Below are 16496 nucleotides of genomic sequence, written 5' to 3' on the forward strand. Positions count from 1 at the left end.
TGGGTATAAAAAGAGCTTCTCAGAGTGTCAGTGTCTCTCAGAAGCCAAGATGGTAAGAGGATCACCAATTCCACTATTGTAGCACAGAAAGATAGTGCAGCAATACCAGAATGGTGTTACCCAGCGTAAAATAGCAAAGACTTTTAAGTTATCATCATCATCAACCGTGCATAACATCATCAAAAGATTCAGAGAATCTGGAACAATCGCTGTGCGTAAGGGTCAAGGCCGTAAAACTCTACTGGATGTTCATGATCTCCGGGCCCTTAAACGTCACTGCACCTCAAACAGGAATGCCACTGTCAAGGAAATAACAGAATGGGCTCAGGAATACTTCCAGAAAGCATTGTCAGTGAACACAATCCACCGTGCCATCCGCCGTTGCCAGCTGAAACTCTACAGTGCAAAGAGGAAGCCATTTCTAAGCAAGCTCCACAAGCTCATACGTTTGCACTGGGCCAGGGGTCATTTAAAATGGAGTGTGGCAAAATGGAAGACTGTTCTGTGGTCAGATGAGTCACGATTTGAAGTTCTTTATGGAACGCTGGGACGCCATGTCATCCGGACCAGAGAGGACAAGGATAGCCCAAGTTGTTATCAATGCTCCGTTCAGAAGCCTGCATCACTGATAGTATGGGGTTGCATGAGCGCTTGTGGCATGGGCAGCTTGCATGTCTGGAAAGGCACCATTAATGCAGAGAACTATGTTCAGGTTCTAGAACAACATATGCTCCCATCTAGACGTCATCTCTTTCAGGGAAGACCCTGCATTTTTCAACACGATAATGCCAGACCACATTCTGCAGCAATCACAACATCATGGCTACATAGGAGAAGGCTCCGGGTACTGAAATGGCCAGCCTGCAGTCCAGATCTTTCACCTATAGAGAACATTTGGCACATCATAAAAAGGAAGGTGCGACAAAGAAGGCCCAAGACGATTGAACAGTTAGAGGCCTGTATTAGACATGAATGGGAGAGCATTCCTATTTCTAAACTTGAGAAACTGGTCTCCTCTGTCCCCAGACGTCTGTTGAGTCTTGCAAGAAGAAGGAGGGATGCCACGCAGTGGTAAAAATGGACATGTCCAAACTTTTTTGGGATTTGTTGACGCCATGAAATTTGGAAACAACAGATTTTTCCCTTAAAATTATACATTCTCACAGTTTAAACTTTTGATCTGTGATTTGTGTTCTATTCTGAATAAAATATTAGATGTTGGCACCTCCACATCATTGCATTCAGTTTTTATTCACAATTTGTTTAGTGTCCCAACTTTTTTGGAATCCAGATTGTATATACTGCACTAACACATGCATGAGTGCAGCTGAACTGAACTAGGCAAAGGGGCCTTCTCCTACTCTGCTCCTGTTTTCTGGAATATCTTGCAAAAAGATCTGAAGCTCCTGACCTCTCCAAGTGTCTTCAAACATCAGCTAAGTTCATGGGAAAAACCAACACAGACATGTTTCTGTTTTTAGTTTTCTACGTAGCTGTTTTTGTTTCAATTTGTACTATCATTTTCTTCCATTTATTTTTTCAATTTGTATGCTTCCTTTTAGGCAGCACGGTGGTGCACCTCTCAGCGAGCAGGTCTGTGGTTCAAATCCTGGTCCGGGGGGCCCTTCTGGATGGAGTTTGGATGTCCTCTCTGTGCATGCGTGGGTTTTCTCCGGGTACTTGGGTTTCCTCCCAGACCAAAAATATGCATGTTAGGCTGATTGGTAACTCTAAATTGTCCCTAGGTGTGAGTGAGAGATTGAATGGTTGTCTGTCTCGTTTGTCTCTATGTGGTCCTGTGATGGACTGGAGACCCGTCCAGGGTGTACCCGACCCTCGCACAGTGATTGCTGGACATGGGCATCGGCGACCCCCGTGACCCAAAATGGAAGAAGCAGGTAAAAGATAATGGATGGATGGTTTAATAAAGTTCATATACTGTAAAATAAAAGTAAAAAGTAAATAATAGTAATGAAATATAAAAAAAAATAAAATCAAGTTACAGTATGAGAAATGACACAGTATATATTGTGCAGCCTCTGCTCATTCCAATTCATTTTGCAAGTGGGACGCATATTCACTAAATACATGTTGTGTATTAACGAGAGTTTCCAAAATGTTTTATGAAAACTGGCCTGATTTTAATAAAACTCTTTGTAAGTTATCATTGATTCCTCTACAGCTGATTTGGAGTCAGCCCAATCCAAGATGGCCACCACTGCTAATGGACCTTAGCAAACCCCAAGTAACTTAAATGACTATAACTAGGTCAGCTTTACAAATATTGAGCTAAATCTTAGCGTGGTAGTAGCTGAAGATCATTTACAACACACACCGTCGTTATCAGACATAAATGGGATTGCACATAAAATTATAGTGTTCGACCAAAACAGCTTCATCTTCCTCATATCTCAACACAAAATGACGTCAGTTTAAAATTTACTAGAAATGAAGCGGGCGATATGCATTTACTCAAGGACTGATTGGCTTTTTATTGGTATTAAACGATGTTTTACAGTATACTATACGTTTAGAGCCGTGTGTCCTGTGGAGGGCAGTAACGCTCCCTAAAGGTTCAATACTGCCGAAACTAGAATAAGTCACTTCCTGTTTACGTTTAAACCGTGACGTCACGCTGATAACGCTTTCGAAAGTAAACCATCGGGGAAGTTTAGAAAGGAGCAGGATCTGTGTTTGGACACTCTTGGACATCCATCCAGCTTAGTGAGACCCAGCGGACACGGAACCGTTTTGTGGGCCTGCATGTTGGACTGGACACTGAACCGAACCGGCTGCTAATATCTGGGCTAACGTGTAAGAGAAAGGACCTGTCGACAGCTCACACAGACCGAGTCTGTCAGCATGGAAAATAAATACAACTTGAAGAGTCCAGGTAAGACAGCTGTTAAATGTTCTTCAGCTGTTTTGTCATACTGATCCATCTAAGTCAGCTTATTATAAGAGGATCTCATAGAACAAAATCCTCCAACCATCAGCCCAGTTGTCTCACACTGTCAGACCCGTCTAAAAATGTGCAGTTTGAAATGTAAACATGTTTAATTTGTTATAAAACCATTGAAGGGTTATCTTTATTAGACGTGTCCTGGTCAGTTCTGATTGGCTGCTGGTGCGGCAGAAACAGCAGCCATAGGTTCGTCTTCACTGACGTCATCAGACGTTGCGTTCCATTGCCTCGGAAAACGGAACTATCTGGGCGTGTCTAACAAAGTTAAGTGAGGTCCTCTGGACAGATTAAAAAAAGAAAGAATGAAAATAAAAAATAAAATTAATATTTAAAAACTTGTTGAAACGTTTAATATTTTATCAAAAACACTTCTTCAGTCTGAGGATCTGTAATAAACTCAGTCTCATAAATAGCACCTTCTCATAGTGGATCAGTCCATTTGTTGTTGACATCCAGAACTAGCTGTTCACATGATCAAGGAGGACCATCAACCTAACAGCCGATTGTTAGTGCTCTAATGGCCGCTTGCCATTCACAGGGGGTTGAGTGATACTAGCAATAACAGCATTGAAAGAGTGGGACAGTTGAACCTTGGAGGCCTCCACCCTTGTTTAATGATGGAAGGTTTCTTTTCACAAAGATGGCCTCCTTTACTCCTCTCTCAAACCATCGTCCCTCTCTATCCAGGATGTGAACATCTTGATCCCTGAACAAGTGATCGCTGGCTTGGAGATGAGTGTAGACCACAGAGTCCTGGCCTGATGATGTTGATCAATAAATCAATTAATCGCATGATAAATGAAAATTATCAACCTCATTTTCATTTATCGGCTTTATCGTTTCTTTGTATCTCTGAAGACACTGGATGACAAAAAGCTCAACTCCGGTGCTCTTCACTGACCCCTCCCTTTCTCATTTCTCTTTAAAATCTGTTTTAATCGTCCAAAATCACGTTTTTGGATCGTTTAAAGCAGCTAAGCTGAGAAGCTAAGTTACGAGCTAAGCTAACAAGCCAACCTCAGGAAAAAATCTCCGTCTTGTCGAAGCTCCAAAATTCACAGTTGAAACTTGTGCCTTTGTGTAAAAAGTTGTTTTTTCTCTGCAAAAGAAGCTGAGAACTTGTTTACTTGTTTTTTTATTAAAAGCTTTGTGTGAAATGCTATGCTAAAGAGCTCAAACCACACCGAGCGTCTGCCATTTTGAGAACCGAAAAAAGGAAGGAGAGACAGCACATGTCACGTCAAAGGGCCTCCCTCCCATTTTTCTTAAAGAGACGCGCTGTTTGCTCCCTCACCATCCACCCTTTGGTTCAAACAGTCTTGTACTGCCATCCAGTGGTCAAAAAAAGATGTTACACAAAAAATTAACCAACAGTTCTTCATAAATTTGACAATAATTACTAATTATTGTTACATTTCAAACAAGATTATCGTTTATCACAATGATTTCTGAGACAATTAATCGCCCAGCAAAATTTGTTATCATGACAGGCCTAGTTCAGCATTTGTAAGTACCTCAGCTTTAAGGGGGAAAATTACATTGACAAGCAAGCCACACTATATGCAAGTTGAGAACACATTTATTATAGACAGATCTAGCACCACCTTCCACATCATGTTCTTTGACTTCTCCAGCTCCTTCAACACCGTCCAGGCTGAAGAACAACTCCTGTGATCACATAGACTGACAGGTGTTGGACAGGAAGAAAGGAGATGTTGCTGAACAATGTGTGTCTGTTCAGCAACATCGACACTCCACAGGAAACTGTGCTCTCTCCTTTCCTTTTCACTACCTACACAGCTGGGTTTCAGTTCTGCACAGAACCATGTAATCTGCAGAGAATCTCAAATGTCACCGCTCAGCTGGGTGTGTCCAGGAGGATAAGTCCAGAGAACTGATAAACTGGTTTGTGGGATGGTGTAAGAGAACCACCTGCAGCTAAACGTGACCAAAACAAGAGATGATGGTAGATTTCAGCAGGAATAAGCCTCCACCCTCCCCTGTGACCATCTGTGAGGATTTATAAACCTCTGCTGTGTCTCCTTGTGCCTGGTAAAACAAATAGCACTGAAACACACCACCATCCACTGTGCACTTAGATGTATGATGTTAGCCTGCACAAATGGACCTACCTTTCCAACATGAAAGTGGTGGTAGTACAGGGTGGTAGTACACAAACTAGTGAATAGCAGAAGCCAAAACAGCATACAGAATAAAACAGGCAAACCAAAGAAGCACGTCTTCCTGTCAGATAGACATGTACACAAACTCGTCTGGACAAGGGAAACAGTTTTCTTCTGATACATAGAGTGGAAGTGATCAAATGTTGGATATTTCTTTCAGTTCTTTCAACTGATGTGAAGAAAATCTTAGCAAAAAATTTAATTTAATGTTTTATGTGATTTGACGTCCATTTTTATGTGCACCTATTTGCTAAACGCTGAAGAGTCAGTCAAAGTCATTTCTCTGAGTCAGCATTTTGGATTGGCCAAAAACCATAAACCGTGTCCCGAGGTCCAGATGGTGTATTACACAACACAACAACCGGGGAGGACACTGATGTTTCGGACACATCGTTTTTGGCTCATTATGTCAGCGCCTGTAGGGGAGATCTTTTCATGTTCAAAAAGATGTGGGATGTTTTGTTGTTTGTTTGTCATATGCAGGTTAACACAAGGTCAACAGTGCAATGAAATGTTCAGGATGAGAAGAAACGATTTGACTCACTAAGAAAAGAAAAAAAAGAAATACTGAAGCATGCAGTAAGGGTGTAAAACAAAGTACCAAAAAGTGAAAACGAAATATAATATTTACAAGGTCCAAAAGAAATACAGTAAACAACAACCTGGACACCATAAAATATAACAGTGGAATTACAATGAATTAGTAAAACTAAGTATTTCAGGGTAGTAATATTAGCTTAAATATACATATATATTGCACATAACTAACATAAACTACACAGGTTGTTGCACAGGTAGTGAGTGACACTGAGACTGAATTATGATGGTAATCTTATATTACAGATCTTATTCCATGTTTTCCTAGCAGTGCACTTTGCTCTCAGACTGCAAGTTTACTTGTGGTTCCTTGAGTTTCCAATAGCAGAATGGAAGGAAAATCTTTCAGTTATCAGGCTCCTCTCTTGTGGAACCAACTTCCAGTTTCTGTCCGTGAGGCTGACACATTGTCCAGTTTTAAGACTGGGCTTAAGACTTTCCTTTTTGATAAATCCTATAGTTAGGGTCGGCTTGTCATGCTTTCTTAAGCTTAGACTAGTGGAGGACAAATTGACCTCATTTCCTTAAATTAATTGTTAAAATTGAATAGTTTTCATTTGATACTGTTTCTATCTTAACAGCAGATGACCGCTTGTCCTGAACCTGGTTCTGCTAAAAGTTTCTTCCTCATGAGGGAGTTTTTCCTTCCCGCTGTCACCTTCATGCTTGCTCAAGATGAGAGTTCTGTGATGGAGTTAAATTCAAAGTAGTCTGCTCCTCAGATAAATAATGTTAACTTATTATTTTTATATATGACTGTTTCTGCTCATTGTCCTGAGACGACTTATTTTGTGACTTGGCGCTATTGAAATAAACTGAATTGAACTGAATTGTAAGTGACATACATGATACAGCCACATAGTGCAGCAGCAATAAACATATTAGTTGTCACAGATGTGGTTTGGTGCAATCCAACAATTTTCAGTCAGGTCATCTGGACAGTTTCTTTTTTTTTTCTTTTTTTTTTGTGCTGAAACATTTCACCTTCCATCCAGAAGGCTTCATCAGTCAAGGAAACACACAACACAAAACTGATTCTTCCCCCAACAGCTTACTCCAAAGTGGAACAAACCAGTTTTGTTGCTGCTAAGATGGTCTCTTTGGCATTCCCTCTCCTCCAGTGCCGGCCCTCTTCCTCGTCGACAGTCATGTCAAACTGGTTCAAAACCAACAAAGTCCATGTTCAATAATCCAGGTATACAATCCAACAATTTTTCAGTCGGGTCATCTGGACAGTTTTGTAGCAACAACAAAACTGGTTTGTTCCACTTTGGAGTAAGCTGTTGGGGGAAGAATCAGTTTTGTGTTGTGTGTTTCCTTGATTGATGAAGCCTTCTGGATGGAAGGGGAAACGTTTCAGCACAAAAAAAAAAAAAAAGAAACTGTCCAGATGACCTGACTGAAAATTGTTGGATTGTATACCTGGATTATTGAGCATGGACTTTGTTGGTTTGGTGCAATGTTGTTGCCAGTTGTTCAGTATTATCAAGAGTTCAGTAATCTGACAGCTTGTGGATAATAATTGTCTTTGAGTCTTTGTGTACGTGATGACAGACTCCTGTATTGTCTGCCTGAGGGTAGTAGATGGAAGAGTCCTTGTGCTGGGTGAGTGTAGTCCTTAATGATGCTGCGTGCTTTACGCAGACATCGGCTGTGGTAGATGTCCTGGATGATGTGGAGACTGCTACCAGTGATGTCCTCTGCTGTTTGCACCACACTCTGTAGAGCTTTCCATCTCTGACTGGTGCAGTTCCCATACCACCCTGTGATGCAGCCTGTCAGCAGACTCTCAATGGTGCTCCTATAGATTCTGGTGTTCATACCAAATTTCATGAGTCTTCTTAGGAAGTAGAGTCTTTGTCTGACTTTCTTGACAAACTTGAACTGGGATGCTGAAAAGAAAACTCTGGTAAACGGCATTAAACTAAGAGCTAGAATTCTAGTTTTCCCTGTCGAAACATGGTCGACTGTACGACTCCTCAGCAGGCTCTCTGGGCGGTGTGTTGACAGGATCAGGTGAACCTCTACCTATTTGTCCAGAAGTAACTTGAAGAAATCTGCCAAATAAACCCCCTTATTTCTTTGTATAAAACCACTGGATACATTTAAATACCTCCACCATTTTAGCTGTAAGAAAGCTGAAACAACACTTTATTGGCTAATAATAAACACTTTTGTAAGGCAGCAGTCATTGAATTTGATGCTAATGTAGCATTCTTTAAGACATTGTTTTAAAAACATATGAAAAACTGGCACTGGTTTTGCTAGCCATTAGTTTAGCCTGAACAAAGACATTTGCCTCTTTGTCCATCCTTCGTGCACTTTGACTTACATGTATGTCTCAAATGACAAAGTATTAATTTTCAATACCTATTAGACAGAACATTATTTCAAAGTTTTCAGGACTATCTTTAGAAAAGTGCTCATTTGGAGGAGTTGTTTCCCTGCCTTCTTAGTGTGTTTCTTGTCCCTAATGTTGGGCTTTTATTATGTAATGCCCCACCATGGATCATTCCCTTTGGTAGACACTCAAAAAGTGTTACATAAGATGATTTAGCATGCTTGAATTATTGTGGCTTCACCTTGAGCTGGTGACCAGATCTCTAAAACCAAAGGCAATTTGTCACATAAATATGAGGGAGGTTTTTGTACCTTTGGCTTCCTGTTGACAGAGGTTCAGCCTGAAATGGGCACATGTAATGAACAGCAAGGCATGTGATGCACACACTGTCCAGAAAGGCTGCAGCTGAGTTTTGAACTTGTAACCTTCTTGCTGTGAGGCAACAGTGCTAACCATCATGGTGTTCAGTTCCACCATTACAACTTTTTCTGTCATTGATCCTAAGTTTACCATCATGCTCTTTAACTAGAGTGTGCTCTTTACTTTAGTTCTGAAACATGAGTTATGTGGTGCTGGTCTGTGTTTGAGCTCACCTGAGATCCAGACCTGGGAGTAGTCGTAACAATGAGCTAACATCAGCAGAACGTGTCCAGGGTTGAATATTTTACATCCTTATGGAACTCTATTGGAGCTGCCTGTTCCATTACTGCCCACGGGAAGATTTAGTAAATCATAAATCCACTGATGAACAGGGTCAGTGACTTCTACTGACCCATAAGTGCAAATAAGTAAAAAACGGATAATGAACTGCTAAAAAAAAAAAAATTAAAGTCCATTTAAAATGGTAAAAAGTTGAAAAACTCAAAACAATACACGCTACATAATTCAGTAGTTTACGTTATTTACTAGGAGGAACTACTTTGTGGGGTGAAATAATATTTTTACGTTTTATGTTCCAGCTGAGGCAGCTAACCATTGTGTGTTTATGTGTGTCCAATTCCAATGACTAGCGGTAAAGAGGCTGATGAAGGAGGCTGCAGAATTGAGGGATCCCACAGAGCACTACCATGCCCAGCCTCTAGAAGTAAGTCCTTGACAGGTTCCAGTCACACTGCAAAAAATAGTAAACGGTGCACTCTTATAAAGCACTGTTGTGTCCTGTCTAGGTTGTATTAAAAACTTACCAATGTACAGTAATATTACCTGTTCATAAAAATACTAATGCAGCACTTCTTATTCTGATCTTTTTTTTTTAACCTGTGGATGGTTGGCACCATATTTTTGAGAACTGTTTACCGTAACTCTGCGTTTGATTGATTAGTTTTTAGTTGTAACAGTGCTTTTAGCAATAAAACTTACACAGTTGGAAAGTCTGTTTTTTCCCCTTAAATTGTGCCATTCTTGTAGGAAAATACACTGTTGTCATCACTCTTTGTTAAAGAAATCAGGTCTCTCTTGTAAATGAGCCCTCGAGGCTCAATGGGATTAACCTGTATAAATAAAGGATGAATGAACGAACATCTGCGGGTTAAGCGGCAGAGTTGAGTATGTTGGTTGCACTCATGAAAAACGTACCAGTCTTGTCTGGTGAAGAGAGGCAGCTGTGGCTGAATGGTTAGAGCAGCTGTCCTGAGGGTTCGATTCCACCAGCAGTCACATTTTGAAGTGTCCCTGGGCAAGACACTGAACCTCTCATTACCTCCGATATTTGAGTGTGATCTAAAGTTCTGATTAGTCTCTACAGATTCAGCTTATCTTTGTAGAGATGTAGTAGAGTGTTGTATGAATGTGTGTAGAAATAAATGAGGCACAGATTGTTGTAAAGAGCTTTCAGTATCTTGATTAGATAGAAAGGTGCTATGTATAAGTACAGTCCATTTACCATTCTCTGCCAGTGCTAAACACACAAGTCTGCAACTGACTCTTGTTAGCTATGTTTACATGGACATAAGTAACCGGATCAAACAGTCGTTCGGAACAAAAACGCGTCATTCGGAACAAAAACGCGTCATGTAAATACCCTGTTCGGGTTGTTTTTTGTTTATTCAGCGTGATCCAAAATAATTTGTGATCAGAACGAAATGGGTGGTTTACGCTGATTCATAACCTGAGCGATGCGCTTGTAAACACTTGATCTGTTCGTTTTTATCTGATGGTAAAAAACTGACCTGACTGCACATGTGCGACTTTGCCATTTCCACCTGGCTAATGCTAATAACATTAGCATGTCATGGAAGCAAAACTGGTCGGTGAGCGACACAACAGTAACAACAGTAACGTCTCCACCGTCATTAAAACTTAAAACCTGTCGCGGGTCCATTTTGGGTGCTCAGGTTTGTTTATGTTCACCCCGGAAGTAGAACTTCTTCCGTGTTTTTTTAAGGAGAGTTTACCACTCTGCACATGTCAGTACTTCTGTTCAGAACAAAGCCCGCTGCATGCAAACACTTGTCATGAACGGATTCTGCCCATGTAAACAATATATTTGAATTATTTAATCTGAAAACATTTCAATCCGGTCAAAAAATGTTGCGCATGTTAACATATATTGATTGGATTGGATGATTGAAGTTAAAAAAAAAAAAGCCTAATTAACTGTTAACTATAATTAACTATTAACTAATTAACAATTTATTAATTTAGCAAACATGCACCCCAGTGGCATGTAGAAGAACCATACACAGCCCCAACAGCCTGGCACCCCCTCCTCACACTGCTCACCAGCTTGGTGTCACACACCGGGATGACATCCTATCTTTAAACCAGCATTTGTTTTAAGCCAGCCAGTATGGTTGGGCTGGTCACACTGGGACAAACTAGTTATGAGATTGCAAATATTTTCAGGGAACTGGTTCATTTAGCTCTCTAACAGCTTTTCATTGAGTGTTATTAGTGAGGATAGAGTTTGGTTCTGCCCTGTGATGGACAGGAGACCTGTCCAGGGTGTCTCCCGCCTCTCGCACAGTGATTGCTGGACATGGGTACCAGTGACCCCTGTAACCCAAAAAGGAAGAAGCGGGTAAAAGATAATTGATGGATGGATGGATGTTTGATTCTAGACTTTAGAGATATGGGATTACCACTGGTTGCTCACAAGTGCTGATTGTCAATACTTGGAGTACCAGTAGCTCATAAAAAATGACATTGCAGAATATGTTTTTTGGCATTAGCAGAGAACATTTGGCAACTTTTTCATAGGCGCAACTGATTAACACAACACTTTTTCTCAATTCAGACACCAGCCCTGACTTGTGTTGAATTTCTGTGGAGGAAGATATGGCTTCGATTTCTCTTGTTTTGATTGGAGAATAAATCTTTGTTTTATTCATTGACATACAAACCATTTTGTAACTTTTATGTATATTTTTTCTGGAGTTTTAGTTATCTTTTGTAATTGAATTGTAACTACCATAACATTAGAGACGGCTCCTTTCTTTGTAACTGAAAAAACTTCAATCAGCAGAAGATCAAGCAATTATTTCTCCACTAACTTTTTTTATTGTGATAAAAAGAAAACATTTCTTCAGTGCAAGAATGGTCTGTCTCATCACTGCCCTAGAAGTTTATGTGGTCACACAAGTGTTCAATGGGACATTTCCTTCCGTTTCCAGGATAACCTGTTTGAATGGCACTTCTCTGTACGTGGGCCCCCAGATTCTGATTTTGATGGTGGGGTTTACCATGGCAGGATTGTACTGCCCCCAGAATACCCCATGAAGCCCCCCAGCATCATTCTGCTCACAGTAAGACACAGATAACAGCTCCATCATACAATTATATTAATGGTCACAGTTTGGGGCCCTAAATATATTTTTGTTTGTATTTCAGAAATCTCAGCCTGTATAGTTGCTGTTTTCATCATTGATCAACTGTACGGCTCTGTAGCTCTGTTAAGTGTGTGTTTCATTCAGTCACATACCTCCTGTGTGTTTTTATTCCTTTCAGCCAAATGGGAGATTTGAAGTAGGGAAGAAGATTTGTTTGAGCATCTCTGGCCACCATCCTGAGACCTGGCAGCCATCTTGGAGTAGTAAGTTGCTATGACAAAAAAGGCAGATTTTACATGTATGCAATAAGTTGTTAGTTTATTTCATTTATTGTTTACTCTCATTACGAACCAGTGTTTTAGAGCATTTATGATAAATATTCAGAAGCAAAGGGAGTTGGAAGGAATATTTTGAAAATGTGAAACCTCAGTGTTCATCCTTGTCTTGGAACAGTGTACCAGATCTTCACTCATGCAGGGCTGCTAAGTGGTTCATGCAGTTTGACTGTCCACTCTACATGTGTTTTGTGCACTTGGAGGACATGACCGTGTTCCACGAGTCATTTTGTCGGGGACCTACAGTAGTATGGGGTGCTGGGTTGCTTTGAAGGACTATCTTGTCCCCGTATAACCAAAGCAGGATCTTGTCTGCATCTTTGGCACTGAGTCGAGCTTGTTCTCGGTGAGAGTTAGACTCCACCCGAGCTGTCCCTTGTCTTCAGTCCTGTTTGTGGTGTTCCTGGACACCCGACCTAACAACCACCACCACCACCACCACCACCACCACCTGAGCTTTTGACAAATAGGGTGCTGATGGGAGTTATGCTACTGTTAGCCAAATACCACAAGTAGGTAAATGTGTCAGGAGACAGAAGGAGAAGAGGAAAGTAAAGAATGTAGGACATGGGGTCCTAATGTTGGGAAAGGTAGAGAGCTGACTGACATGATGCAGAGAAGGAAGGTAAACATTTTATATGTCCAAGAAACCAAGTGGAAGAAGTATTCAGATAATCTGAACAACTAGTTTTCCTCCAAAAATCTTAATCCACAATTTATGTAGGTTAATTTTGTTTAAAACAGTCATCTTTGGCATTTACATTATATCACTAAATAAAATAAAAATCAAGTTGTACATTAAAGTACAAAGTGAAGGTGTAGAGTGCTCCTTTCAACATGAAATTCAAATTAAATTAAATTTCTTCTTTTTTTTTTTTTTTTTTTGCATTTAAATTTAATGTCTGAATGTTCAGCATGTTATAAGCATGTTATAACTATTGTAACTGCAGCCAGCTGGAGAGAAACCTTTGATTGAGTCGCATGGCTTTGCTTTTATAAAGAGGAGAGAAACAAATACCACATAACTATTGAAAACAGATTGGAACATTTGTAAATGATCTTTCAACTTAACTTACACTTTTAGTGTAAACTGTATTTAATAATTGACAGTATTATATTGTTTACAAACTTGTATGATTTCGCTATTATTCATTTAGCTGCAGTAATGCACTGATGGTATGAGGTTGCATGAGCACTTGTGGCATGGTAAATGGTAAAACCCTTCTGTTTTCCCTTTATTTACTACCTCTGGGATATAGTCCACGAAAACATGGTGTTTCTTTTCATTTTTACGCCGATGACAGCCAAATTTATGTTCCTTTGAAACAAGATAAACAGTACTCCTTGAACCAACTCCTGGAATGTATGGCAGAAGTCAGAGCATGGATGTCACAGAACTTTTTACACTTTAATGAGAAAAAGACAGAGGTCTTGTTGTTTAAGCCCAGTGATGGTTCTAAAGTCCATGTTGATCTGGGTCCTTTAACTTAACATATGACTGAGACAGCAACCAACCTGTGTGTGAGGCTGGACAATGATTTTAAACTGGATGCTCAGATTAAATCTGTGGTCAAGCCCAGCTTTTATCACCTGAGACAACTGGCCAAGGTGAAACCATTCCTATCACAACATTTTGAGATTTTAATCCATGCTTTCATTACAACTCGTCTGGACTATTGCAATTCACTTTATGTCGGTATGAGCCAGTCATTACTGACTCGACTTCAGCTGGTTCAGAATGCTGCTGCTCATCTTTTAACTGGCACCAGAAAACGAGATCACATCACCCCTGTTTTAAAATCGCTACACTGGCTCCCATTTCGTTTCCGGATTAATTTTAAAGTTCTTTTGTTTGTATTCAAATGTCTTCATGGTCTCGCCCCACAGTATCTGTCCAACCTTCTCCAGCCGTACATTCCCTCACGCTCTCTTAGGTCAGCTGATCAGCTGCTGTTGGCCGTCCCAAAGTCCAACAGGAGGCTGAGAGGTGACCGAGCATTCTCAGTCGCTGCCCCTAAACTGTGGAACGAGCTGCCTTTGCACGTCAGACAAGCTGACTCGCTTCCTGTTTTTAAATCTGCTCTGAAGATTCATTTTTTCTCTTTGGCTTTTAACGCAGCTTGAAATGTTGGCTTTACTGTTTTATGTTATTTGTTTTATTGTTGTTACTGTTTGCTGTTTTATGATTTGGTAGTTCATTACTTTTATGGTATTTGTCGAGTTCATAGTTTTTATCCTTGTATGTGTTAGTGTACAGCACTTTGGCCAACGTTGTTGTTTTAAAGTGCGTTATAAATAAAGTTGTATTTTTCATTCAACCTTTACCTTTAGACAGGTAATCCCATTGAGCCTCGAGGACTCAATGGGATTTACTTTCATTCTCTGTTCAACTTCAGTCCCAACAAACACTACTCTCAAAAACTAAAACATTTATTATTCGAACACTTCAGTAACAGGGCACATTGGTGTATCGCTTCTATTAGACTGTATTGATGTGCTCCGATTGTAATCGAACTCTTGTCATTGAATTTCCCCTCATCTTTTGTCTTCTAGTTCGAACTGCCCTAATAGCTATAATAGGATTCATGCCAACAAAAGGAGAGGGTGCAATCGGATCTCTGGATTATACCCCAGAAGAAAGAAGGGCTCTTGCCAAAAAGTAAGATCTGCTTGACGTTTTCCCAATATTTACTCTCTGAAAGTACCGGTAAGTAAAAATTACTTGTATAGCACCTTTCATAGATATAGCATCACACATTGCTTCACAGTAAGATAAAAGTTGCATACATGGAGCTGAACCATGTCAGAGATGTAAGAAGGAGGTTATTTATGCAAATCTGTAAAAGTTAAAACTAGAATTTTAAAATGAAGTCTAAAATGAACTAGGAACCAGTGAAGGGAACTAAAACAGGCGTGATGTGAGCTTGTTTGAGTTAATCTTACAGCCAAGTTCTGTACAACCTGAAGATGGTCCAACTTCCTGTTGGAACATGTAAATAAGCTGTTACAGTATCGAAACAAGAAGAAATAAAAGCATGAATGATCATCTCAAGTTCAGTTTTTCACAAGAAACTTCAATTTTGAGCTATTCCTGAGATGGAAGTGGCAGTTTCTAGTTGTTTTATATGTTGTTTTAAAGACATCACAGAATCAAGCATGACACCAAGGTCCTGAGTCTGGACTGAACAGAAGGACTTAAGACACCAATGAACTGTTTAATTTGGGAACCTTTTTTTCAGGGTCACTAATCAGAGTTTCAGTCTAATGAGTTCAATTATAAGTAGTTGTCAGTTAACCACTGTTTAATGTTAGACAAGCAGTTTGTTAAAGACTTGAGTTTATGAAGCTCACTTTGCTTAAATGAACAGTAGAGCTACATATCATCAGCATAAAGCTGATATTTCACATTCATAAAAGCCGAACCCCGTCCCCACCTAGGACTGTCAGACCACATCTCAATCTTCTTGGCCCCTGCTTACATGACCCCGCTGAGACGCTCCAGACTGGTACAAAAGAAAGTTAAATATTGGATCCAGGACAGTGGCCCCATACTGAGAGATTGTTTTGATCGAACAGACTGGCAGGTTTTCAGAGAAGCTGCTGAAAATGGCAGATCGCTTGATCTGGACCAATACGCATCTTCAGTTCTGGGTTACATTAGTACATGTACTGACACAGTCGCCACTCTCAGACATGTTAAAAGCTACCCAAACAGAAAACCTTGGCTGAATGCAGAGGTGTGCACCCTGCTGGAAGCCAGGAACAATGCCTTCAGGTCTAGAAGCTCACAGGAGCTGAGTAGGACAAGAAAAGAGCTAGTTGCTGGTATTAAGAAGGCCAAGGCCACATATGCACAGAGGATCGAGGGTCAATTCATCTCACAAGACCCTCGGAGTATGTGGAGGGGCATTAAGTGCATAACAGATTATAAAGGAAGGACCGGACAATGCCCCAAAGACCCATCTCTGCCTGATACCCTCAACAAGTTCTATGCATACTTTGAAGACCCGAACAGACCACCCAGCACCAGACTCACCTCACCACCGGATGAAGAGCTTCTCAGCGTGCCCTTGGCAGCAGTAAGGAGTACTTTCAGGAGGATTAATCCACACAAGGCAACTGGCCCAGATAACATCCCCGGAAAAGTGTTGAAAGAATGTGCTGATCAGCTCTGCGAGGTGCTGGCAGACCTCTTTAACACGTCACCTACCCTGGAGACCGTTCCAACCTGCCTGAAGACTGCCACCATCATCCCAGTCCCAAAAAGCTCTACAGTGACTGGTCTGAATGACTATCGGCCAGTGGCCC

At 40.6% G+C, this 16496-nt stretch overlaps 1 protein-coding gene across 1 annotated transcript in view; it reads left to right on the forward strand.

Annotated features, from left to right (window-relative positions):
• Positions 1 to 2643: 2643 nt before the first annotated feature.
• ube2j1 (ubiquitin-conjugating enzyme E2, J1) overlaps positions 2644 to 16496 on the forward strand; it is a gene marked incomplete at its 3' end in the record, with an annotated part of 30790 nt that continues 16937 nt past the window's right edge. Inside the window, 5 exon segments of the mRNA XM_037685282.1 lie at positions 2644 to 2893; positions 9097 to 9170; positions 11698 to 11829; positions 12032 to 12116; positions 14742 to 14847. Coding sequence (XP_037541210.1) covers positions 2863 to 2893; positions 9097 to 9170; positions 11698 to 11829; positions 12032 to 12116; positions 14742 to 14847 — 428 coding nt within the window.

The sequence above is a fragment of the Nematolebias whitei genome, chromosome 12, assembly GCF_014905685.2.
Source record: "Nematolebias whitei isolate Nwh7 chromosome 12, NemWhi1, whole genome shotgun sequence".
NCBI classification, from domain to species: Eukaryota; Metazoa; Chordata; class Actinopteri; order Cyprinodontiformes; family Rivulidae; genus Nematolebias; species Nematolebias whitei.